The sequence below is a fragment of the Mustela nigripes genome, chromosome 12 (assembly GCF_022355385.1).
Source record: "Mustela nigripes isolate SB6536 chromosome 12, MUSNIG.SB6536, whole genome shotgun sequence".
NCBI classification, from domain to species: Eukaryota; Metazoa; Chordata; class Mammalia; order Carnivora; family Mustelidae; genus Mustela; species Mustela nigripes.
The window spans coordinates 95794060-95819211 of record NC_081568.1 but is presented as its reverse complement, the minus strand read 5'-3'; the positions used below and the strand labels follow the sequence as shown (position 1 = coordinate 95819211).

Here is a 25152-nt window from a genome sequence, read left to right as displayed (position 1 = left end):
GCCAACACGCATTTAGAGGCAGCTTTCCATTGATCTCCAATAAACAAGGTGGAGGACATGTTCAAATGTGCACACATGCATGCAAGGTTATTTTTATTATGTTGTTCTCTTTGACTTGATACAATTTCCTGTTTATCAGCACTTAGAAGTCTCATGTTAGATCTTCAGGTCCATGTATCTATCATCTTTACTCCTCACTTTTCCTTTTCTTTGCATTCTGGAAGAGCTTTGTCTACATTTCTTGTTCACAACACTGATTTTATTTTCAGCTGCATTATTGTCCCTCATATGTTACTGAAACTTTAATTTCTTTACACTCAGTCTTTTTTTTTTTTATGGTTTTACTGCCATTTCATCCCCCCCCCCCCCCCCCCCCCAACTCTAACATTTAACTGCTTTCTGCCCCTCTTTCATTAGGGCCATGTCATTTTGAAGTAAAAAATCATTGGTGGAGATCTGTTTTTTCTTAAAATCGCCTATCTGATCTCCCCTTTCCCTTTCTGGGGCAACACTGTTCAGCAGGCTCAGCTATGCTTTTCCTGATCAGTGATCACTAAGCAAGAAGAAATCTACCCAGACCTAGCATTTTCTCTGAGTTACCCTGATCCATCAGGTACTGGCTTCGGACCCAGAGCTGGCTGGCCAGTTAGAATGAAGAATTCCGGGGTGCCTGGGTAGCTCAGTGGGTTAAGCCTCTGCCTTTGGCTCAGGTCATGATCTCAGGGTCCTGGGATTGAGTCCTACATCGGGCTCTCTGCTCAGTGGGGAGTCTGCTTCTCCCTCTCTCTGCCTGCCTCTCATCTCTCTCTCTCTCTCTGTCAAATAAATAAATAAAATCTTAAAAAAAAAAAAAAAAAAGAATGAAGAGTTCCCAGCCCAATTCCCAATGTGGTCTTCATTCCAGTGTAGTTTCGCTGGCCTGAAAGAAAACCTCCTGCCTTCACTGGCTGGCCTTCTGAGGTCTGAATGGTGGAGAACTCAACTAGTACTCAAACCCCGAGTCAACAGAGGTCTTTCCAACCCTTCCCTACTACCTCCAACACTTTACTTTTGTGGAGGAAGATTCTCAGGATGTAACAGTAATATCCCCTGTCCCACTACCCTGCCTGGTTATTTTTTGAGCTATGATCTTCCACTGAATAAAAAAGTATCACTGGGGGAGATTAGAAAGAGGAAGGGAAGGACATCCTGAGGACAGCTGCCTAGGCTCTTTCTGAATTACGGGCAGAGAGTTGGGGAGGACACCGCTCTGCCTCCCTGTTTATAGGTGGTCAGAACTTACTGCCTATATTCTTAAACCTGGCTCTGTTTAGTTTACGGTAGACATTTGCCCTGCTACTTCTCGCTTTTATAACTCTTGAGAATGCAAGTGTTTTTTCTCTACCTTCTTAGGGACTAGTGAGAAGCCTCACAAGGCTGTGTCAGGCCCACCAGGCAGAGACCTTTTTCAATGAGGAAACTTTCAAATGTTTCAAGGGGAAAAAAACATAAGCAAAAATAAAGGCATCCAAGAGGTTCTGCTGGCACTCATCACCTTTGAGAGACTATCTCTGTGCAATGTCACATTGTCCTATTAAACACCCAGAAATAAAATTCACCTGTGCCTTTCATGTGCCCTCATCGACCCTCCTGTCCTTGGAATTCTGGAAACAGAAACACAATGTTTATGTTATAAACTTGGCAGTGACTGACTTTCCTGAGAAATAAAGTTTGACATTCAAAGGAATTTAGCCATTTAGCCAGTCTTTAAAATGGCGTTTACTGCTAACTCTGACAGAACTCAGGCTTAGGTTTAAGACTTCAAATTCATTTTAGTCAGCTTGGGATTTCTTGTATTTATGGAGTTCAAGCAGCCACTATCTACATGCCAAAACGCCTAATTCTTTTGCTGGACATACTCAGCTTTCTGGCTTTTAAACAGGTAATAACCAGCCTGTGCTCCATTTCAATCAAAATGATACAATTATAAGACAAAAAGAAGAAAGTTAGAAATTCAGGGAAACATTTGAAATAGACAGTAACGTCTTCCAAAATAACAGACATGGAGGGAAAATCATTTATCAATGGTACGTAACTTCTGAGGATCTGATCAAGGTTTATTTCTTCTCAAGAAAAACCACATACACACGCACACATACCCAAAACTTTGTCTTAGTTTCATGGCCTCCTCAGTCATGTAACTCAAACCTTTAATATATTTAACAGACATGAGGAAATGCAAGGAGTCGTGTGTAAAACAAAGGTAATTTGTTGTGTGGCTGTATGAATGTAACAGCCAATGAAACCTGAAAGATCATACAAACATAATTAAAGACCACCCAAAAAGCTGAAACTATCTGGTTTCTTCATTACTGATAACTTCACAAAGGACTGCTTAACAAGATCCACAGTCATGTGTTGGAGGGCTCTGAACCATCTGAATGCCCCTTCTACAAAGCCCCCTTCTTAAATATTTACAAAATCATTTGAGCTTTAGCTTCTTAATCTGGAAAATGATTTGATTCTGGATAGAAGAATCAAATGGAAAATGGCTATCAATAGCCTAGCAGAATGCCTGGTGAACTAAGCATACATATTTTATGGTTCCCCCCCCCTCCTTTTTTTTAATTTTAAAGCCTTGCTGAGCTTTATTTTGTTAGTTTAAGGTACATTTTGAAAAAGGCATTTTCAGCACTTCTATACATCCATGTATGTAAGTGTGATATAATGACTACACTATATATTTCTGATATATTCTAGCCAAATTCATTAAATCTCATTCCTTGGTGCTCAGTAGATGTTCAGTGTTATTTAGCAATAAAGTCATCTTGCTCTAACTTTTTTGAATCAATCTTTCTCCTTCGATAATGGGAAATTTACATTTGGCTACCTAAAAAAGCAAGTTAGCCATGTTGTCTAATACTTTCAAATTACAAAGTAATGATACAAACATTGAACTATATTTCTACAATTAGGACACAGGGACAGAAGATATATTTCAAATGAACCATTCACTGATAAAGAAGCAACATTCTTAAACATTAAAAATTATTTTTAAAAACATGCTAAAAATAGACCCAGTGGTATTTAATGTGGATTCACGGTAGATTATCTTCTTTGCAACCTGAAGTAACTTGGAAAACTGAATTTTCCAAGACCCCACAATAAGCTGGAGCTGACTTTTTCTCAGTGTCAATGGTACCACGTGCCAAATCAAGGGCACTATGGCAGGTCCCTTCCTGGGGGTAAAGCTTGGAGGATGAGGATGACTGCCCCCACGCCCGCTATCTGGCTGACTTTACCACAAAGCAGCCCTGCCCAATGCCTATGCTAATGTGTTACCTCTTGGGCACACACGCCAATACCTCTATCACATAAATCTGAAGAGCTCTGAATAAACAAATCTTTATAACCCCAATAGACAAACGTTATAACCATCATCCTGTCTACCTGCCTTGAAAAATTTAACAAAAAACCCACAACAAAAATCTTTAGAAAATCTGAGCTCCTATCACCTCAAGAAATTTAGTTACACCATAGAGACATCGTACAAGGCAGGGATTCCATGAGTATCTCCTCATTCATTCATGAGCTGCAAAGCGTCAACCGGAAGTCACAAACTCACTTAGACGTCCGCCATTCCTGAGAGTCCACCAACAGAGGGAAAGCATAAATTCTCATACTTTGATATGCACCTTAAGATCATTTTGTATGCAGTTTTGCAAAATCTTGCTACCAATCTGGCACCTTCATCAGCGATAATCCCATCTGATCTCACAGCCCAACCTCCACATCAGGTCTTGCCATGAGGTCACGTGAGCACATATGCCCAACCATCCTAGCTTTTTTTTTTTTTTTAACCTAAGTCCCTTCTTCTGCCTTCTGGGCACATGTACTGGTGAAACATTATTGGGGACAACTTAAGTTTCCTGGATTATGTGTCTCAACAATTCTTTAAGTAGGAATAAAGAAATTTTTACTGACCAAGTGGCAGCAAGGCTAAAACTAAAATACAGTTAAAAATCAGAAGAGACAGTACCTACCTCTATTTTACAACTAGAGAACACTGGATTAGAAGGGTTAAGGAATTTAAAAAAAAGGGGGGGGTTCAGGAATTTATAGGAAGCAAAGCAGAGTGGAATTGAATTTCTGGCTCAAATACTGTATCACAGAGATTTAGATTTCACTTATACCAACATCTTTACTATCGTGGATACCAAATTTGGTCACCAAATTACAAAGAGTCTCCTACAATGCAGTGTAATAAATTCATAGTCAGAACTTCAATATGCATCAAACTGTGATAGGATAGAAGAATCTATAGGCACCGCATGATAAGTGCGACCAAATGGAAATAGATGAGCAGATGAATGCCAACACCTCCAAGCAAGACAGTGTCCAGAAAGGTATTCCTGAAAATGAAAGCCATACGTCAGATGGCATAAAGCTACTGGGACAAAGTTCCGCATGCATAATTAAACAGAAAGATCTGCTGCTTGTTTTAATTTTTACTTGCAAAGTTCTACTTTATCAGATGATTTAACAATGTATAGTGCATAGGATTAGCATAGTAAAAACAAAATACTGTGGTCAGTTATAGAAATTAGTAAGAATAATACACTTTACAAAGTATTCTGACAGTATTTTGTTAAACTTGACATTTTAGGGAAATTATACCCCAGAAACTAAAATATAGCCAACTTCTAGTACACTCTGAACTCCTCTATTTAGATTAGTTTCAATGAAAGCCTAAGAACTCTTTTGGTACGGAATGCTATAAAATCAACCAAGACCTCAAAACATTAGATATAATCCATCATGCAATTATGCTTCTCATTTCTAGCTATCACACCAAGTTATTTTCTCCCATTTCAGCCTTCAAACCAATTTGATGTCATTCCTCATGGAAATTTGTTCGCAACAAAGACACACATATATGCAATAGCCAGTTCCACTGCTAACATCTGTTTTCTTTTACTAAGGAAAACATGGATATGTAAATAGCATCACGTATTTGGTATTCTTTTCTGCCAGAGGTACAAAATTCTCCCCTTTTGGGATGCTACTTAGCAGATGTAAGACACCCTTTGTTGTTGAATTTAAGAATTTGAATTGTTTATTTTCTCAAACTCTGACTTACTGGAGAAGTGCTTATTAATCAGAATTTCTCCTGTTTTAGACAAAGATGCTTTTACCTAGAAACCAGAGAAGACATCAAAGGTATCAAAGAATCTACTGACAACTAAACTAAAAAAGAAAATATAGAGTTCTACTTTTATGACAAGGAAAATTTCATTAGAACATCATCATTAGCTTGGTTGCTAGGAAACAAAATAGGCTCACTCCACTTAACAGAATCCTGCTCGAATCAGAGGTGTGAGGCTTTACTTAGGTAGTACAGATATGGACTTTGGACACTTCACCCATTTTGGGAAGGAAAAAAAAGGCAGAGTGAAATGTCTAAAGCTAGAAGCCTTAATGCAATCATCTGAACATATATCTCACTTAAGAAAATGCAATCTGCATACCATAGCTCTGTGATTCTAAATGATGCATGTCATGGTAACATGGCAGAAATCTTTTCCTCAAGCAATGTCTTATCTGTAACCTTGAACTTAACTCTCACCACAGCTCCAGGAAAGAGAAATATCAGCTTCTTCTGGTCAAATAACAGACTGGAGGAAGGAGGGAGGAATGTCTCCCTCTCTGGGAGTGTACCAAGAGGAATTCCCTAGGCATCCCCCCTTAGGGTTTGCTTTTATTTTTTGTTATTTATTTTTTATTTTATTATTTACATTTTTATTCCTCTCTCCCTATTTATTTGACAGATAGAGTGCACAAATAGGCAGAGCGGCAGGCCAAGGAAGAGGGAGAAGCACGCTCTCTGCTGAGCAGGAAGCCTAACTCGGGGCTCGATCCCAGGACCCTGGGATCATAATCTGAGCAGAAGGCAGATGCTTAACCGACTGAGCCACCCAGGCATCCCCAAGGTTTGCTTTTAATTCCTAACATGGTCATCCAGGTTGGGCAGGGCAGAACTTTTCTGCTATTATGTAGGAAGATGTGAAAATCTTTTCTCTGTCAGTTTCCTTCTTAACTAACCATGGGTACGCAAATTACTAATTAGGGTTACTTTTCTTTCTCTTCAAATTTCTAGGGAGACAAAATAATTAAACTTAAAATTCATCAGGTGCCTGGGTGGTTCCATTGGTTAAGCAGCTGCCTTCAGCTCAGGTCATGATCCCAAGATCCTGGGATGAAGTCCCACACCGGGCTTCCTGTTCAGCAGAGGGTCTATTTTTCCCTCTCCCTGCTGCTCTGCCTACTTGTGCTCTCTACCTCTCTGTCAAATAAATAAATGAAATCTTTAAAAAAACAAAAACAAAAAAACCCTTAAGATTCACAGGAAAAATACCTTAAAAATCAAGCATTTAGTAAAAAGATTTGAAACAGGAACAAAAAAGAAAAGAAATGCTGGCACTCAGGCAGGAGAACTCTATCACAACATGTAACTTAATATGTGAGTAATCCCTTCTGGGATCTTAAGAGAAGTGGTTAAGCTCATCTGATTTTATCAAAAATAATTATCGCATTTGTTTTCTCCAGACCTACTCTTAATCAGTTACATTTATGATTATCTTTTGGAAATTAATTCCATTTTGTATTAAAACACAGAGGTCAGACACTTAAGTTTTTATACCTGGGTAAAAGCCCTAGTGTTCTGATTAATTTTTCCAGCGGGTAGTTAGAGGCAGGACTCTAAGGCTTTATCTTCAAATACCCTCTAACCAGCCCGGCTTTTTCACAGAGGCGGCATGGTCAATGCAGACTTCAAGTCCGAGGTCTCACCCCACCGTTCAGGGGAGCTCAACAGGACAATCCTCTAATGCACAGCAAAGTCTCACTTAAGTCGGGAGAACAGGTGAAGAAAGTTACGACAAGGCATAATCTGAACCAAAACAGAACTCATGAAGGCAGGAATTTGTGATGCAAAACAAACTACTTTCACAGGTGCTGTCTGGGTGAGCATCAGCAGTATGTTATGACCATGAGGCTCAGCAAAGGTGCATAATTTGGGATCAGGTCGCTGTCTTCTGTGACCTCTGTACAGTGTAGTCAATTTCTGTGATTTACTACAGCCTCGCTTTCCAGACGGTGAATGATAACCATGCAGGGGCACTCACATGCTGAGTATGAGAAATGTAGAAATAACTTGGCCAGGGAAACCTTGAAAGCAAGGTACATGCTTTTTTCTTTTCTGCTTATAAAGAATTTTAATCAAAATTTAAAATAGGCCTCACCCAATGTGTGCTTTTGTGTTTTGTATGTGGAACCAACCGGGACCCGGGACTCACTGTCAGGGTCCAAAGTGGGAGCCGGTAAGGGGTGTGGATGGGGGATGTAGGTGGGTATGAACTCTAATTCCTAAGTGCTCTCTCCAGTTAGCAGATTCCAGTGTTCCCATTACAAAGTAACATGGTCACTAGTCTATACAATAAACGAGATTCTAGGTACTAGAATCTCACTAGTCTAAATAGTGTGCATTGGTATGACTTTAATTAATGAATCGCAGAATATTGTCTCAAGAAACAGCCCCGCTGGACAGCTTACTTATAAAAGGAAGGAATACATTTTCATTCCCCTATCCCTACATCTCCACCTCCATTATTCTTTGTGTACAGAAGAAACCGTGGCTGAATGGGGCTGTATGTTTGGGAACGGGATGCCAGGGTCTGAAGAGCCTAATGCAGAAAGAGTTAAGAGTACCGTCTTTCAACAGCATGGCTCCCCTAATGACCATGTGACACCCATTTTGCACACCCTTCACCTGCATTCAACACTGAGCAGGTTCTCTCCAAAGTAGGTCACACAGGGCTTCACCCCATTGAGGGCAAGTGTAACATGACACTCCTCTTGGCGATTTTAGCCCCCATGCAAAGGGAAGGAGATGAAAGGAGGGGAGAGGGAAGAAAAGCTGTGCCTGAGGACACTTGCTGATCCTGACACATGTTCTAATCACTTTGCTTAAGTGCTGACAGAACCCACTATCGTAACACACTTTCCCGCTAGCAGAACGACCTATCCTAAGCACTGGAGTAGGAAGTAACAGTTTTGGAGACACAGAATTCAATGGTCAAGGCCGAGGCAGCAAGACTCCTCAGATGTGAATGATGTGAAAACACATCAGCTGTGATTTCTAATAACTGAATGGGCTGTTACAGCCTCGTGTGCCTGCCCATGACAGACAGAGTGCGTGGCTCTCCTTTAAAAATCACCTGGATGGGGGCACCTGTGTGTCTCAGTGGGTTAAAGCCTCTGCCTTCGGCTCAGGTCATGATCTCAGGGTCCTGGGATCAAGCCCCGCATCGGGCTCTCTGCTCCGCGGGGAGCCTGCTTCCTCTTCTCTCTCTGCCTATTTATGATCTCTCTCAAATAAATACATACAATTTTTAAAAATAAATACAGTAAAATAAAATCACCTGGATATGAAACATTTCGATGAAAAACCTCAAAAGCCAGCCTTTATCCACTGACAACCTATTGTACTGCTCTAGATTCTCGGGATAATGGAAGAACCACCAAGATTCCCACTGTCATGGAGCCTACAATCTAGCAGAGGGAAGATACAACCCATATCAACATGGGAAGTGAATTCTATAGCTGGTTAGATAATAAATGGTTTGCAAAAGCAGAGGGGCAGGTCACCACGTGAAATAGGGTGAGCAGAGCCAGCCTCCATGAGAAGATGGGAGCAGAGGGCAAAGTAGGTTGCCCAAAGGATGTGTGAGGAAGAGGTGGCCAAGGGGAGGGAAGGAAGCACAGCCCTGAGGCGGGAGGGGAAAGGACACAGTATCAGAAGGTACACTACCTCTCTCCAATTTTCTTTTTTTATTTTATTTATTTATTTGACAGACAGATCACAAGTAGGCAGAGAGGCAGGCAGAGAGTGAGGAGGAACCAGGCTCCCCACCGAGCAGAGAGCCCGATGTGGGGCTCGATCCCAGGACCCTGAGCCGAAGGCAGAGGCTCTAACCCACTGAGCTACCCAGGCGCCCCACCTCTCTCGAATTTTGACTTCATTTGTCATCACTACTTGCCAGCACAGAACAGTGACGCAGCTCATGTTTACTGAATGACTTTGGAGGCAGGAGGTACAACAATGTCCAATGAACAAATGCAATTCAATCGACAGGCTGGGCTTCCTAAGAGGCTACACGCAAAAGGTACCGGTGGAAGGTTTAGCAGATTTTCAAGTGAGTTTCAGAAGCTCAACTTCACATCCAGGAACACTCAAGGAAAAGTGGAAAAGCGGCTTCTGCTACATAAGGAGCAATCCCTCACACAATCTACTTGTGGCCAGAGTCCAACCACAACCTTCTCTGAAGGAGAGAGAAGGCTGCAAGAGGAGGAGACAAGGACTACACAATTAGCAGGCAGGCAGGCAGACGTGAACACCCTCTGTCTATCCCCTACCCATGACGGGGTGGGGGGGTGGTGGTGCCAACTCTCCCCGTGACACTGTCTCAACAGGACACCTGCATGGACCTCAGGCCTCAGAGATAACCTTCTAAGTAAAACAAAGAAGGTCAAACACAAAAAACAGGCTACATCAAGTGCGCGAAGTAAAAAGAAAGAAAGTGCTAAAGGATTCAACGACAGTAAGAAAAGAACCATCCTCTCACTGCTCCACAGTGTGTCACTGTAAAGGCTTCCAAATAAACAGCCACGTGGGCAAAAGAAACCAGAAGCCCATAGTTCCAACATATATGTTTGTCTCTACAACTACCTTCCTTATCAATGTGACAGGCAACCAGTAGAAGCTACTGAGTCCTCATTTCAGACAAATCCTATTTTTTAATTTATTTATATTAGAAGATTTTATTTATTTGAGAGACAGAGAGAGAGTACAAGTAGGCAGAGCAGCAGGCATAAGCAGGCTCTCTGCAGAGCACGAAGCTCAATGTGGGGCTCGATTCCAGGATCTTGGGATCATGACCTGAGCAGAAGGCAGACCTTTAACCCACTGAGCCACCCAGTTGCCCCTATTTAACTGAGAACAGAAGACTAACATTTCTGGAAAACCTAATGTTTATTACTGCACTCCTCTCACAACCTCCCCTTACTCCCTTTTCAACCTTTTAGTTACTTTTAATTTCTCATTTATATTTAGACCCACTCTTTCTAATACCTGAATGCACATTATCATGGGCTTCTTTCCTAAATTCTGCTAAAAATCTTCAATTACCCTACCTTTTCATGTGTTACAAAGAAAAAAGGCTGTGAAAAATCTCCATTGTCACTGCATCTCATTAGAAAGAAAGCATTATAAAATAGTTTAGGACCTAAAAAGAGAAAATCATTTTATTTATAATGGAAGTTATACCTAATAGCAGTTATTAAATGCAATTTTGTCTAGAAATTATTTTTACAAAATCTGTATGTCACTAATCTTGACAAGAAGCTCCTTCTTTTCACCTTTTAAATAATCTTCTCTAATCCAACACAGATACTTGTAGGATTCTGTCATCTTTTGTATTCTGGGAAAATTAATTTTTCCTTTGGAATCAGCCTACTTTAAGTGTTTTTTTTTTTTTTTAAACTTAAAAAATAAACAGCCAAGTTAAAATACATAGTTTGGTGTGGGGGGGGGGGGGAGAAACAACCCTCGTAACGTATACACCTTCAATCTGCTCAATGAAATGCAATGGTTGAAAAAACTGTATCTACATATGCAGTTAAGGTTTTCTGATTTACCTGTGAAGAAAAATTTACTTTTTCTTTTCAACTGTAGGGTAAAAGACATTTGGACATTGTTCATAAAGTTCGGTATCACGTTCATCCAACAAGTATCCCTTTTGGGTCAGGGAGGGGGAGGAAAGGACACGTGCCCCTTCAGGTATCTCTAGGTAGGGATGCTGGACTTTTATAAAAGATTTCCTGTCGTATTATGACCCAGTGCTAAAAGGCAGGCCTTTACCTTGCATTCTGCTCCTTTAACCCCGTGTTACCTCATTTTTAAGTGCTGTAAGGAGCCAGCTTAAAGAAGGCAGAAGAGTATCAGAATCCCTCCCAGAAACTCACTGTAATACCATGAGCAGTTCTACTTCACATGCAACCACTGCGGGGTTTTGGGGTGGGGAAGGGGGGGGAACCCTCTTTTAAACCTACCTTTCCAAAACCTTCTCAGTCTGAGAAGAAAAAAAAAATTATGAGGGAAAAAAAAGCTTGAAATTTACTAACAAGGAAATGAGTATTTAACAAAGGTCGAAACAGCAAAGCTGAGCAAAGGGCCTGTCTCTGCTTGACACTGCACAGCAGAAAAACCTTCAGTGACCAGCTGTGCACAAAGCTCGAGCGTGGCCCATCTCCAATAATAGACAAGGAGCGGGTTTTGAATCAAGGTGGTTTCCATTTAAGAAAAGCATTCAGTAATTTCTTGTTCCCCTCATCATGGCCAAGCACACTAGAGGCAATAGTGCTAGGAAATGGCCCTGCTGTGAAGGGAGCGAACTCCCTCTCCACCTATATTGAGTACTGAGTACGGGATTAGGCGTCAGCTAACGCCACAGTGTTTCTGGAGAGGAAACCAAGAGGGAGACACCAGGTTATAAAAACAATGCTTTCTTCCCTGCTGAGTTCTGTGGTCACTTTATTGCTCTCGACATTTTTCCATACACGTTAAATTAACGTTAAATATACTGACTTACCCTCTACTTTCCCCTAATGATTATTTAAATATATTAATACCAATTACAAGAGGAAGAACGCAGTAGTGTTTAATTCCATGGCAACTATAATAACAGGGTTTAAAGATGCTTACGAAACAGGTTCTTCTCATATACCATCTCCCTCTTTTTACAACACTCTACCCCACAAACACAAATTTCTAGTCTTGTAATGATTGACCAAGCTTTTTATATACTATGCATAAATTCAGATAAAATTGCCAAAATGAGTCCTTTCCTGAGGACAACAGCCCGACACAAATCTCAGGCTTTTCTTTAAAAAAAAAAAAAAAAAGCCATAAAAAGCAATCACTTAGGAATACTGACCTTGCTGTTGTTCACTATCTGCTTCAGCTTTCGAAGAACCTGGTGCAACAGGAAGGGGTCGAGGTGGTCGGGGCTTTGGTGTGGGAGGCGAGATTCTTTTCCTTCCAATATATTCAACGTAAGTTCCCGGAAAGTCCCCTCTTTCCCCTGTGGTTTCATTATAACCATTTAACCAGCCGATTTCTTCAGGCCTGGCTTCCTGTCCATCACTGAATCCAAGAGCTACTAAGGACCCTTTATTCACAGTCAAGACATCACCCAAGTGCAAGTCAATATCTTCGTCTCGTTCCTTTTTGTAATCATACAGTGCTCGGTACTGGTAGCCCTCGGCACTCATGGTGGCGAGTCTGGGACCATGCAACAGAGCAGTCCGGTTTCCCGCTGCAGTCTGGTCTTATGTTTCTGTGGAAAGTGAATTCAGAGTGTATGTTAAGATTCCTAATACGTGTCCAGCAGAGGACAAAGGACAACTCTCCAAAGGTTTAAGAGGAGAGGTGACTGGCTGTCCGGCTGTCCATCTGTCCTCCATCAATGGTGTGACTGAAGACAGGGTGCCACTTCCTCTGCGGCCCACAGTCCTCCCACTGGCTTCCTTTTCAGCAGCTCGTCAACACTTGGCCTCCAGGCTGATTCTCGCAGCGCGGCCCAATCCTTTCTGACACTCTTGTCTCACTGTCCATCTGGCGTCTGATTTGACTGTGTCACTCCACACGCGAGCTTCACCTAGCAGAGGAAAAACAAGACTTATGAATGAGCATCACACTTTGCCATCTGTGTGAATTTGAATTTCTATTTCCATTCAACAAGTATTTAATCAATTTGGCATACACACTCGGGCCAGCGTGCTATTGCTCAACATGATATATACAACAAAGATTAGTGAGACAGTCCCTGCCTTCCAAGAACATTAGGCAGGGGTGGCAGGTGTGCTGGCATGTGGCAATGTCTCTCAGATAAGAACGGGACACAAGGAACCGTAACACTAGGGAAAGTGCAGAAGACAGGCAGAGACGAAACGCTGTTGGGTTCTGGCGAGGGAGAAACCCGCGTCTAACTGCAGGGATCTAAAGACACAATGGAATGCGTGGCATGAACTTAGGTACAGATGTGACTAAGCAAATGTCCTATTCTGGGAAGAGCTAGAACAGGCAGTCCAAAGCATCTGAAGCCAAAGAGGGAACACTAGAACTGGATTAGAAAGACAGGGAGGGGTTATGTGACATGACACATGCCTGCACTGAGCTTGGGGCGGGGGGTACTCGGGAGCCACTGAAGACGCTTAGAGAAAGGGGAGCAACACCCTGAGAGACGGGCACTTGAAGAATCTCAGTCCAACTACGGTGAGTGGGACGGATGGGCAAAAGGGATGAAGGTGGGAAGATGAAAGCTGACTACGGTGGTGTGGGCGAAAGGCCCCGAGCGTGTGAACCAAGGTGGCAGAAGGTAGGGAAGGGGAGGGATGAAGCAAGAGACACTGCAGAGAAAGCACGAGTGCGGTGGTGATGCCTGAATCAGAATCAAGACAGAACAGGAGCAGAAGGCCAAACCGGAGTTACCTCCAGTGGGCTTTAGGGAATGCTGGGCACACAACTGCTAGTGTGGTGGGGCTCAGGGGCAAACCCAGCCTGTGATTCAAGAGAGGGAACCTGCTACAGATTTGATCAGCTGCAAATAAGGTGAGACTGAACTCAGTGGCAGGGAGGAGCTCCCAGGGGGAAAAAAAAAAAAAAATATCGGAGGTTAAAAAATCATCCGAGGCTCAAACACACTGGGGTTCACTGAAAGCAGCCTTGAAAGCAAAGTCAAGGTTTGGAGACAGGCTCTGTCGGTCTTACCTGGGAAACAACGGACAAGAGGATTTGGGTGGGAAAAGGTGATCCCTAAGACCAAATCCTGCAGGGGCCTCCAGTAGGGGGAAAGTGAGGCAAGGCTAGGTAACCCAGGGTTCTGCATCACCCTATCATCAGTGACTTCTGAGAAACCAGCCACCAGTCTAGAGACATCGAGGACAGTCTGTGAATTGAAGGAGTTAAGAACCTGGAGAGGAAGTAGAAATGGTTGCCTGAGATTACCCTGGAAAGACAGCCTGGTGCAGGGGGAAACCAGCAGTGCAAGTTTTTGCTTTTCTTGTAACGTAGTGGAAGCAGAGGAATTAAAGACTCTCTAGACAGAAAGTCAGCACGTGGCCTGCCAACAGCACAGGGCATTCATGTAACACTTTGCACTCTGGTCACTTCTCAGCACTATCTTCATTATAAAAAGTAAAAGCAACTGAAAGGTTAAAGTTAAGCTGGCTGAGCAGCAAAGCAATAAATGAGAGCCACATAACATCAGCGTGCTATATCAAAGAGAGCTCCGTGAGTTTTAATGCGGGGGCCACTTGAGAAGTTCAGTATTACAGGAACTCGCCAGTGTGTGCATCTTAATTTGCAAAATCTAATCACAGCTCACGATGCTGGTATTCAGAAGTGTCAAGTATTCAACTTTATGTGGTTAGAGACTCTTTGTGGTAGTACTGTAACACTCTTAGGAAAGTTAATGTTAAAAGAAGCAAAAACAAACACTGGAAATCTTTGAGTAGTAATACTAATTTGAGACAGTAGTCTTAACTTTGCATTTCATTTGTCAGATTAAGAAAAAAAAAACTAAAGCAACTAACATGGTGTATTAGAAAAATAAACTGTATTATGTTTGAAGACCACCTCTCCGTTTGATGGATCCAGAATCAAATTAAATATTCACAGCAGAAATTCACACAAAAATGTAGGACTAGCAAATCTCATTTTTAGTACTAATGTACTCTAAGGAACATGAAAATTTACATATCCCTAAATGCCTGGAAACCAGGCAACATGCCTAAGAATAATTGAATTCCTCCAAATCTGCCTTGAAATTTTTGTTAGCTTTTCCTGGCAATGTAGGTCTTTTTGGGGGTGAAAAAAAATCCTCAACTAGTACAATGGATAGATCTTTCCACCAGCTGCTGCCTATGGCTTGTTCTATTTCAACAACCCAGTGGGCCAGTTCGGTGAGATTTTTAACAGAATGGGGAATATTATATCCACCCCCTTGTTCTCCCTGTCTGTCTCTCTTCTTTACTCCCTTCCCTACACAGTCCTCAGCAACCACCAGGGCCCCTGGTCACAGCACGCCTATGCAGATATGCAATGGTCCTGAAGAGGAGACACCATACTAAGAGGTCCCATGACGGGTCAAGGTTTTACCAACCTGAAAACTATGCTTATGTTAGCCTGAGGCTAAATCTGTGCAAAGAGAAAAATTACCCCAAGGAACCTGATGACTGAGAGTAGCAATCCCCAACCCAGGTGCCAAAGACCTAGATGTCTCTACTAATTCCCAACCCTCACTGTTTTTAAAAGGAGAAACTTAACTTTCTGTGTGAGAAGAGCTGTGCAGAATTCTGGGTCTTCGTCTGATTCAAAAACAAAACGCAAAACAGGGCACCTGGGAGCTCAGCAGGTTAAGCCTCTGCCTTTGGGTCAAGTCATGATCTCAGGGTCCTGGGATTGAGCCCTGCACCGGGAGGGAGCCTGCTTCCCCATCTGTCTCCGCCTGCCTCTCTGCTACTTGTGATCTCCCTCTGTCAAATAAATAAAATCTTTAATAAATAAAATCAAAACAGAACTAAACAAAAAAACCAAAATCAACAAAACCCTCATCTTCTGTGATGCTAGGATTTTAAGAACACACCACATTCCTGTCTTCTTGGACTCCACAACATCAAGGCCAGGAAGACCAATCCATACAATTCAAGGTTGGCCAAAAGTTGGCACCAGCTAAGCAGTTGGAGAGCAACGTTGTAAGAGAAGAGCAAGCACTGACTAGTCATCTGGGCGGCAACTGGACAGTGTCCTGTGGCCAAGTGCACAGCGGCCTTGGCTGGGGAGAAGGGGCGGGCACCTCAACCCCGACGCAGGCCACATACTTTCTCCTGACAGCCACACCCATTTTGAGGACTGTCACTGTCATCATGGTCATCACGGGCATCCTTTAACACTTACTGGGAGCTGGATGTGTATTAACTCACTCAACCATTGCCACCTAATGTTCATTAGGAACTACGCGTTCATTAACATGGTCACTCTTCTCCATAACCCCAAGGCAGCACTATCAGTAGTCTCACTTTGCAGAGGAGGAAACTGAGGCACAGAGAATTGAGTACTTTGGCCATGGTAACACTCAGCAACTGGGAGCTCGAATCCCAGTTAACATTCTAGCCGTCTGGCTTCAGGGTCACGACTTTTGACAGCACTAGAACCTACTGCCCAAATTCAACATGCTTTGCTGACCGAGGACAGCCCAGGTATGTCCACAGGGTCAAAGATGCAGATTCTTTACCGGCACATTCTGACCCCCTCAGATTAATCCCGAATGTCTGTTTTTTATTTACTCTCTGTGACAGTGGCCTCACTGATAGTGTTGGTGGCTCTTTTACAAACACACCTAACCAAAAAAGCCACTACAACTTGGCAAGAGTTCCAGCAAGTTCAGGACCCAGTATCTTGGACAATGCAAATTTTCTTGCAAAGAGACTTCAGTAAAATGCATCCTTGCCAAAGAAATCTATAGACTAGTGAATGAGAGAATACGGGACACAAACTTCTGGAAGGCTGCCCACTTCTGGAATCCTGCCCACTTCTGCTCTATGAGCTGACACTTCTGCCACCTATATCCCTCTTGGCATCTATGGATATCCCAGGCCCGTGACTACACAATTTCTAACAACTCAGCTCCTCCCTAGGGGAATACATGGAACATTAATCCATAGTCACACAACTATCTTATCTAGACAACAAGTTCTTTTTTCTCTTACCCTCACATTCTCTCCAGGACTGCAGAAGACTCAGCAGCCTGAGACATTGGCAGCACCTGTGTAATGTAACCCTCCTAGGATCAATCTGGAGCTGAAACTGCCCACACAACAGGATATATGCTGCCCAGATTATAAGACTATGCCTCCAATCTCTTTGGCTACATTCACCAGTCTGGTGAACTATTTCCACCTAGCTCCAACACAACTGTTAACACAGTAAAGGTTTTTATAGGTTTCTATACCCACCCAACCATAATTTAATGTTTTCAAATAAGCAATGCAATTTTATGATCTAGGTGCCAAGCTAGCGCATAAGTTACAGTAACAAAAGATAAAAAGGAATTTTATAAACAAGTAACTAACTTATTCTTACATAATACTGCATGCAGCAGTTCGAAATTTCTTTGATGGTAATTACCGTGTTCCAGTCTTTCAACCCTTTTAAAGTCTGCCTGCCTGCAACACCACTAATCGATGTATATTTTCTCTCTTTGCTAGGACACTGTGCAATTCCCATTTTGTTCTCCAAAATAAAATTGTGTCTGATGCCTGACAATCAGCAACCCATGACTTCTTAATGTAGAAAGGCCTGAATGTAAACTTTCAATTTAACCCTATAACCCACAGGTATTCTGGCAAAGAACCAAACAAAGTTCTTTGAAAAGTCCTCTGGCTGTGCTGACTTACTCATTCCCCTTTTACAAAGGACAAGGATTTAGCAAACGTGGTGAGGAGACAGGAATATAGGGCATTTAAAAATCACTTGAAGTAAATCAGGATACGCCTGTGATTCAATGAGCAGTTTGCCACTGGGTCCCAGCACACAGTGGGTCTTCACCTCGGCTGCAAAGGCAACGGAGGGTTCCTGGGCCCACAGCCCATATTTCCCTGCATTCCATCTCTCCACCCTCCCCGGGCTAGCTCTGAGTCTAGGGCAAGCTCCCAACCTAAATTCACTGTCTTTTAAAGACAAATCATTTAAAAATTTCTTCACCTGTCCAAAGCAATGTCCTGGAAATCATAAAAATCAAAGTTAGAACAAACTTAGATTAAGCCTAAAGTAAAAGTCGTCAGATATCCTCAATCATTTTCAAACCAACCACAATGCCTTACTGGCTGGGAAGCTCAGGGTGGAGTCCATACTGTGGGCAAGCCTCCTGGCTGCAGCCCTTCTTGGGCTGGAGGAGCAGTGGGGGTGGGCAGGACACAGGAAAAGCCCAGGTGAAACAACACGGAGGCAGGATCTTCCAGAAGGCAAAGTGATGACACAGAACTGGAACACTTCAGGAGGGGCAGAGAAGGGAGGCCCAGGTCCAGCTGCAGTCCTCACAGGAGGCCAGCAGAAAGATACTAGTGCTCCTGCTGCAGGTCCAGAGGGGCCTGAGAAACATACCCTACCATCCAGGCAAGGCTGTGCATGGGGTTGACAGTTCCAGTTTCCTGCACCATCACAGGGAAAAGGCCCATGGAAATGGCTGTGGAACTGAATGAGATGATCTGAACCTCCTCCTCTTGTGAAAATACAATGCGATTTTGCAAAAGTCTTAACGAGATTAGTATAAGCACTGAGCTTCAGACAAAGGCAGCTGTCCCCATCACTGTCCAGATTTTTTACCTTGGGCAAGTTACTCAGATCTCTCTGTGGCACAATTTTATCATCTGTGAGACAGCTACAATGAGCAAACTTACACCTCCCGGGGTTACCATGAGAATTAAATGAAATTACATATATAAAGTGCTTACCTCCATGCTTGATAATTAGAACTTAATATAATTAACACCACCATAGTGTTTACTATGCGTCAGGCACAGCTCTTAAGAGTTTTGCACAGAACTCGATGAACCCTCACAACCACCCTAGATATAATTACTAACCCTATTTTACAGATGAGAAAACAAGCACAGAAAAGTTAAAGGCTTTGCCTGATGTTACATAGCTAGTAAACTGCAGCTATGTTATTACTGGTATCATTACTCCTATTTATTTATACTATTTATACTATTATTACTACCATTTATATGATCCTTACTTGAAACAGGAATATTTGCTACGAGTTTTTGTTTGCACTGCTTCTAAAGGCTAGCGAACTCTTGTAAAGGAATCCTCAAGTTAGCCTAAAATAAAACTCTCTGCTGTCCCTTTAACTCCTTTTCAGAGTAACCAGACACAAAAAGCCTGCTTGTGGACTTTGCCCACCTACTTCTCTCCCGCTGAAGGAAAGGGGTGGCTCTGGAGGTCCCGGCAGAGGAGACGTGGGAGGGGCCAAAACTCCTCTACAGCAAGGTCTGGTGGAGGCTCTGCCCTCAAACAGGAAAAGAGTCCTTCATGGACTAAAAAGGTAGCTGAGTTCTGAGGCTTCAGCCCTAGGTCCTCTGGGGTCTGAGTCCAGGGTCTGGACCTCCTGGGTCCAGCCAGGAAGTAGAGGGGCAGCATGCCTGCCCAGGCACCTGGCTCTATTAACTCACTCTTGCACAGGGGACTCTCGGGGGTGATCCTGAACCTGAAAACTATTCTGAGGACAGGTGCCTGTGGGTATGTATTTGATTTACTTTAAGGAAAACAATGCTGGAAAGATAAAATCTCCAAAGATGTTTTCATAGCAGAATTTTTTTTTCCCAGCAAAAAACTACACTATGCTCATTATACACTGGGGGGGGGGGGGAGTCGGAAACCAACCAACATAAGCCAAACAGACAAGTTTATGAGTAATTATGTAGTCTATTTTTCAGCTCATTTGGCATAATGCACATGGAATGGCCTTTAATCGCCATTTTTTAAGGCAAGTAATTCCAATAAGAGAGTTGGCAGAAGCATAGCAAGAAATCACATTAGGATGGAGATGGAGGAGTCAGAGAAAAAAGCAATACCATGAATATTTTAAAAACTACTTACAACCTAAGTTCTCTATTAAAAACAGTCACAGAATTTATATTGTGCCTTCTAAGGTATAAAAACCAAATTCATGGGCACCTGGGTGGCTCAGTGGGTTAAGCCACTGCCTTCGGCTCAGGTCATGATCTCAGGGTCCTGGGATCGAGTCCCGCATCGGGCTCTCTGCTCAGCGGGGAACCTGCTTCCTCCTCTCTCTCTCTCTCTGCCTGCCTCTCTGCCTACTTGTAATCTCTCTCTGTCAAATAAATAAATAAAATCTTAAAAAAAAATAAAAAATAAAAAAATAAAAACCAAATTCATAAGCCGTCCTTCCACTGGTAAGTAACCTCATTTTCTGAGAGCTTCACTAAGAGGCTCCATTCTCTTGAGTTCACTGACAAATTCCTGTTCCCTCCAAAACAGATCTGTGGGGAGCCCATCGAAATATGTAATGTACAGAAAGAAGCATTTCCCATTTTCTTCTGCACGGTGTATGCCCCACAGGTGAGTGCCCAATGGCTCCCCACATAGGCAGCCATTATCTCAGCTCTTTATCATCTACCTGACCATAAAATCATTTTCTTTAAATCTGCTCATTCACCATCTCTTTATTCAATAAAACACATTTCGGGAATCACAAAATGCAAAGACAACAGAAGATGAACTGAAACTGTCCCTATTTTAATGAGTAAGTGGACAATCTTTCAGAGTGGATGCCTTTTTAGAACCTGACCCATGAACCACCTAAGAAAAAAATAAATTCTGGACAACACATTACCTTAAAAATTACATGGCAATTATGGAAAAATGTAATTAACATGTATGGTCACTTTTAACAACACAAGATTTGGGCAGGTGGTGTATGTTTACATTTAAGATACAAAATCCTTCAAAAATCGGCTGAGGTGCAAGTGGCATTTCCAGAAATAAACGCATACTACCAGCACCACCACCAACAACCAAAACATCTATTAACATAATTTATTGTACCACTTCTGTTCCCCAAAACTAACTTTATACACTGTGGGGATTTCCTGATCTTAATAAATACGAATTTCAAAAAATAGCTAAGAAAAGACAATATAATTAATTGAAGGGAAGGGAAGTGCTTTTTCACCCTATCAGCATCACACATGTGAAAGAACACAGTGATAACATCATTTTACAAAAGCAGATAAAATAGCAGATAGACACGTGTACACTAGAGTTCTGTTATGCAACTGACAAGAACAGGTCCCAAATCAGGATGGAAGTTAAAAAGCAAAAGCACCTCACACTTTGAAAGCCAATATGAGATAGACAGATCTTCCTCCCAATCAGAAAAACCTATACACTGTTAGGAATAAAGTAGGACTATCTACTACCTACCTGCGACAGGAATGTAAAAGCTGAAGAGGCCAGCAGTGACATAACCCAACAATTCTGCAAGGCAGGTAGTCGCCTCCATGGACCTTTCCAGTTTAAAGCTTGATTCTAAACCAAACACATTTTCTCAAACTTTAGAGGGACACTGCCTACCCCCCAACAACTTTTAGGGTTTTTTCTCTGTAACAACCAAAACACTTGCTTCCCAAAATTTAAGCAACTTCTGTTTCTAAGAAACTACCCTCTATTGATTTGAACTGTTTGTTTCGAGGACAGTGTGCGCTATCAAAAACCTGTTTGATATTTTGAGAAGAGGGGGTTCTTCTTTGAAGATAAAAGCTGTTTGTGGTCTTCTCTGCAGAACTCCCCAAATTCCCAATGATTTGCACCTTGAAGATCCATTACTCTTAACAACGTGCCTCAGATATGAACCTGTCTTCTCCGATCTTTTCTAGCTAATACCTACCCATCTTTAGAGTTGCAAAACGAAACCCGAGCTAATGAAACATTTAAATACAATTCAACATGAATGCCTGGGTCAATAAACTCTGTGAATGTCCCGCCTAACAACTAAAACCTGAACCTCATTACGCTGAAATGACAATCTTATGCTGCACTCAAAACCCGGAACTGCTTCACCCAGTCGTACTTCACACTGAATGACAAAGAGAAAAAGAAAAGAACAGAAAAAGAAAAAAGGGGGAAAAAAGTGTTGCTTCCACAGTCATAAAAGCTCCAAATAAAAAGTAAACTCATACTGGGCTACCAACCGTGCTGCAGCACCACCAGAGATTAACGGTGGAAGTGAGACCTTTTCGATATTAATAGCTCTCAGAGAAGCCCAAGAAATTCCCCAAATCCAGTTCACACGCGTTCTGCGTTCAACATGTAACAGCCATTGCACTCACACCCTTCCAGTTCATGCTCAAATTCTGGTTACCGAAGTATGTATCTGTACAGGAGGGGCAAGCCTGAGCTTTTCAGTTCTCTTTGTCTTGTGATCTGCGGGGCAGTTTCTGCTCTTGGGAAGTGTTAGAGCTGTGGCTGCCAGACAATTCCCCACGATATTTTAGCTCGGGCTTGCCACACTCTTGCTCTCCCTTGCCGGCTCCATATTGCTGGGCAGGTCCCACCAGTCTCGACCCGCGATAAAGCTGGGCTTCCGGGCTGTTGGAGGACCCCATCAAATATGCCTCCAACAACCTGTCCAGGCCCAGCCGGCACTAGACGCCTTTTGGGCCCCAGCGACCAGCCTCCCCGAGGAGCACTTCCCCCACCCCGGAAGAGGAGGAAGGCAAACTTCGGAGGGCGGGGGCTCCCGGCGAGCTCCGGGGACCACCGCCGCCCCACCCGCTCGGAAGAACGGCCGGAGCAGCGGAGCAGCGACCCTGGTTGCAGCTGGAGAACGCGGGGGGAGACTCCACTCCTTCCCGCTAACTCAAAGGCAACGGTCTGGGCGCTCTCCTCCGGTGGAGGACCCCGGAAAACTGCAGCAAGGAGGACAGTAAGGACCCTCAGAAGTGTGCGGTAACCAAGGGGTGGGGACAAGCCCGAGATCGCCTGCAACTCGGGGGACGAACGAGTCCGGCGACGTGCAGAGCCAGCTCGTTAGAGGACCGGGGAAACGGGAGCTCAGAAGCCGCCGGAGCGCGCAGAACGCTGGCCGAGAACCGGCGATGCCGGCGGCTGGCCCGCTTTCCCCCGGCTCGGCTCTGCAGAAGCGGCGGCTGGTGACAGGAAGAGAACGGCTGCAGCCGCGCGCGCACGCACCGCCTCCCCCTCCCGGGCACACACACACCCGGACCCGCTGCCGCCGCCTACCTCCCCCGCCGGCCGGCTTCCTTCCTCTGCGGGGCCCAAGCTGCAGCGGCGGCTTCCGACGCGCTTCTGACCCGGCCCCGACCTGCCTGTCGTTCCCGATCCGAGCTCGGCGGCTCCAACCCGCTAGCCCGCCGCCCTCGTCGCAGCCGCTTCCTCCAACTCCGCTCCAGCTGCTCGCGACTCCTCTCCGTCAGCCCGCAGCTCCAGCGCCCGGCCCCGGCCCCGCCTCCGGCCCGGCCCAGCGCGCCCCGCCCCCGAGCCCGAGCCAACCAGCGCGCACGTCTCCGCCCCTCTCCGCTGGCGCCGCGCCCTCCGCCGCTGCCACTCACTGTGCCGGCCAGCGAGCCGGGCGGCCGGAGGGGTGGAGCTCCGGCTCTGCGGACCCTTCCTGCGGCCGGGCTAGCCTTCCGCCCCCGGCCGCGGGGATGCCCCGGACGGCGGGACCGCGCGCCACCTCCGCGGTAGAGCACTCTGGGTCTGTGCCTGCCCGCGGCATCGCCAGCTGCCGGTGTCTCCGAGACCAGAGACGGTGGGGCTGGGAGAGAGGTGGAGGGCGAGTTCAGACTTAGAGGCTGCGTCTCTAATCAGAGTGTCTGGAGACGAACTCCATCCAGCCTCTTCACAGCCCCCAGCGCCCTAGCCGAGTGCCAGGAGCGGGGAGGACTCAGATTCCAGGGCTCGTCAAGGCGGGAAGGCCATGTAATTCCCAGCCTCTCCAGCACGGCCTCGGGAGTGGGCGGAAAAACCACGCCACCCGCGTGGCGCCCGGGGGTGAACGAAGGGTGAAAGGGTGAGCCGGAGGAGCTGGTGCCCGCAGGCTGCCGCGAGCTCCAGCAGCCCGGCACCGCTGCCACCAGGAGCCAGGCGGGCCCACGAAAAGGGAAGAGCGTTTAATGAGGAGGGCGCACGCTGACTGATCCCTTCCAGCCTCTGCATCACCGAGCAAATGTAGGTCGATCAAGCGGACCATGGCCCCTCTCCTTGCTCAGGGTGTCGGCAGTGGAAGCTCTCGTAAATTATACTGTCCCATAAATTCGCTTCCAAATGCAGATTAGCCCACTAACAATCATTACTAAGTTGCTCAAAAAAATGTGATGTTGGTTCAGACCTTCCAATGACGGGTAAGATGCACTGCGAGCAACTTGGGTTCTGTCTGCCCTTTACGATTAAGCCCCGTTAAGAGTCCGCTGTTTCGACCTCTGTTTCCAGATTCCTCTTTCAGCAGTTTTGAGATCCGCACCCACCCAGTCTGCTTGCCCTAGAGCACTTTCTTTAGCTCTCTCCCCATTTCCTTGCAAGGATATTCCTTTTTTTTTTTTTTTTAAACAAGCATTTAAACTTTTGTCAAACTCTGAATTTGGTGCTTTATTCCCATGGGTGTTGGAAGTAAAGAACACCCTGAAATGTCTGTCTTGAGTATCCTCAGAGAATAAAATCATTTTTAAAGGTGACTCACACTCTAACAGAAGAGTTAGTTCCACCTCAGGTATCAGGTATTGGCCTTTCTATTATTCCAACATGTCTCTTGAAATGGAGGCAGAGAGAGAGCTACCCACATGTTTAAGAATCCACTTAATCTGAAAGTTTACCCAAGCGACGTCCTTTCCACCTACTCTATGAAATGAAGGGCCTCATTTATTGTTTCCCTGAGCTTTGTAACTGAAATGAGGTGTCTCATCCTGTGATAGAATTACTTTGACCCAATCCAATAAGCTGAGCTGTAAGTGGTGTGATGTTTACAGTATTTCCTTAAGGCTTGGGTCTGAAGAAACCCTACAAGCCATCTCCTCCTTCTGTACGTGAGGAAATCCTGGAAAGGGACTTAGTATCGTTAGGATGGGGTTCTATTCCCCCCAAACCTAAAACCGCATGAAATCTTTAATTAAGCTTCCTTTTTTTAGATGGTCTTCAGCAATTTATGTTATATCTTCTTTCATCTTTTCCATCATACTGGACCACAGAGCTTAAGTCCAAAGAGTATTCCATGGGAGGACAATAGGGCTCTTTTTTGATAAACTAAGTTCAGTCTTTGTTTCATCTGTATTGATACCTGCCCCCCCATCACTAACAATAGCTTTTTTGTTTCCATTTTCCACTGATTTCTATGAATAAAAAGCAACGGAACAGCAGTACCCAGACTTTAAAATAAAGCTTTTTCCTAAATAAAATCTTATAAGCTACATGATGAGGCCAAGGGGAACCTCTAGGTCTTTGGGCAAGCGTTGTTA

General features: G+C 44.2%; 2 protein-coding genes across 2 annotated transcripts in view; one reads left to right on the top strand and one right to left on the bottom strand.

Annotated features, from left to right (window-relative positions):
- The window catches only part of PIK3R1 (phosphoinositide-3-kinase regulatory subunit 1), an 85850-nt gene extending 62721 nt beyond the window's left edge, over positions 1-23129 (bottom strand). Inside the window, exons 1-2 of the mRNA XM_059418000.1 lie at positions 22925-23129; positions 12033-12755 (exon numbers count right to left, since the gene is read on the bottom strand). Coding sequence (XP_059273983.1) covers positions 12033-12369 — 337 coding nt within the window. The 5' untranslated portion in view covers positions 12370-12755; positions 22925-23129. The remainder of the gene's footprint in view (positions 1-12032; positions 12756-22924) is intronic.
- LOC132027579 (sterile alpha motif domain-containing protein 1-like) lies at positions 22780-23493 on the top strand. Its single transcript, XM_059416375.1, has one exon. It carries the CDS (start codon positions 22780-22782, stop codon positions 23491-23493), a length of 714 nt encoding a protein of 237 aa, XP_059272358.1.
- Positions 23494-25152: the final 1659 nt, after the last annotated feature.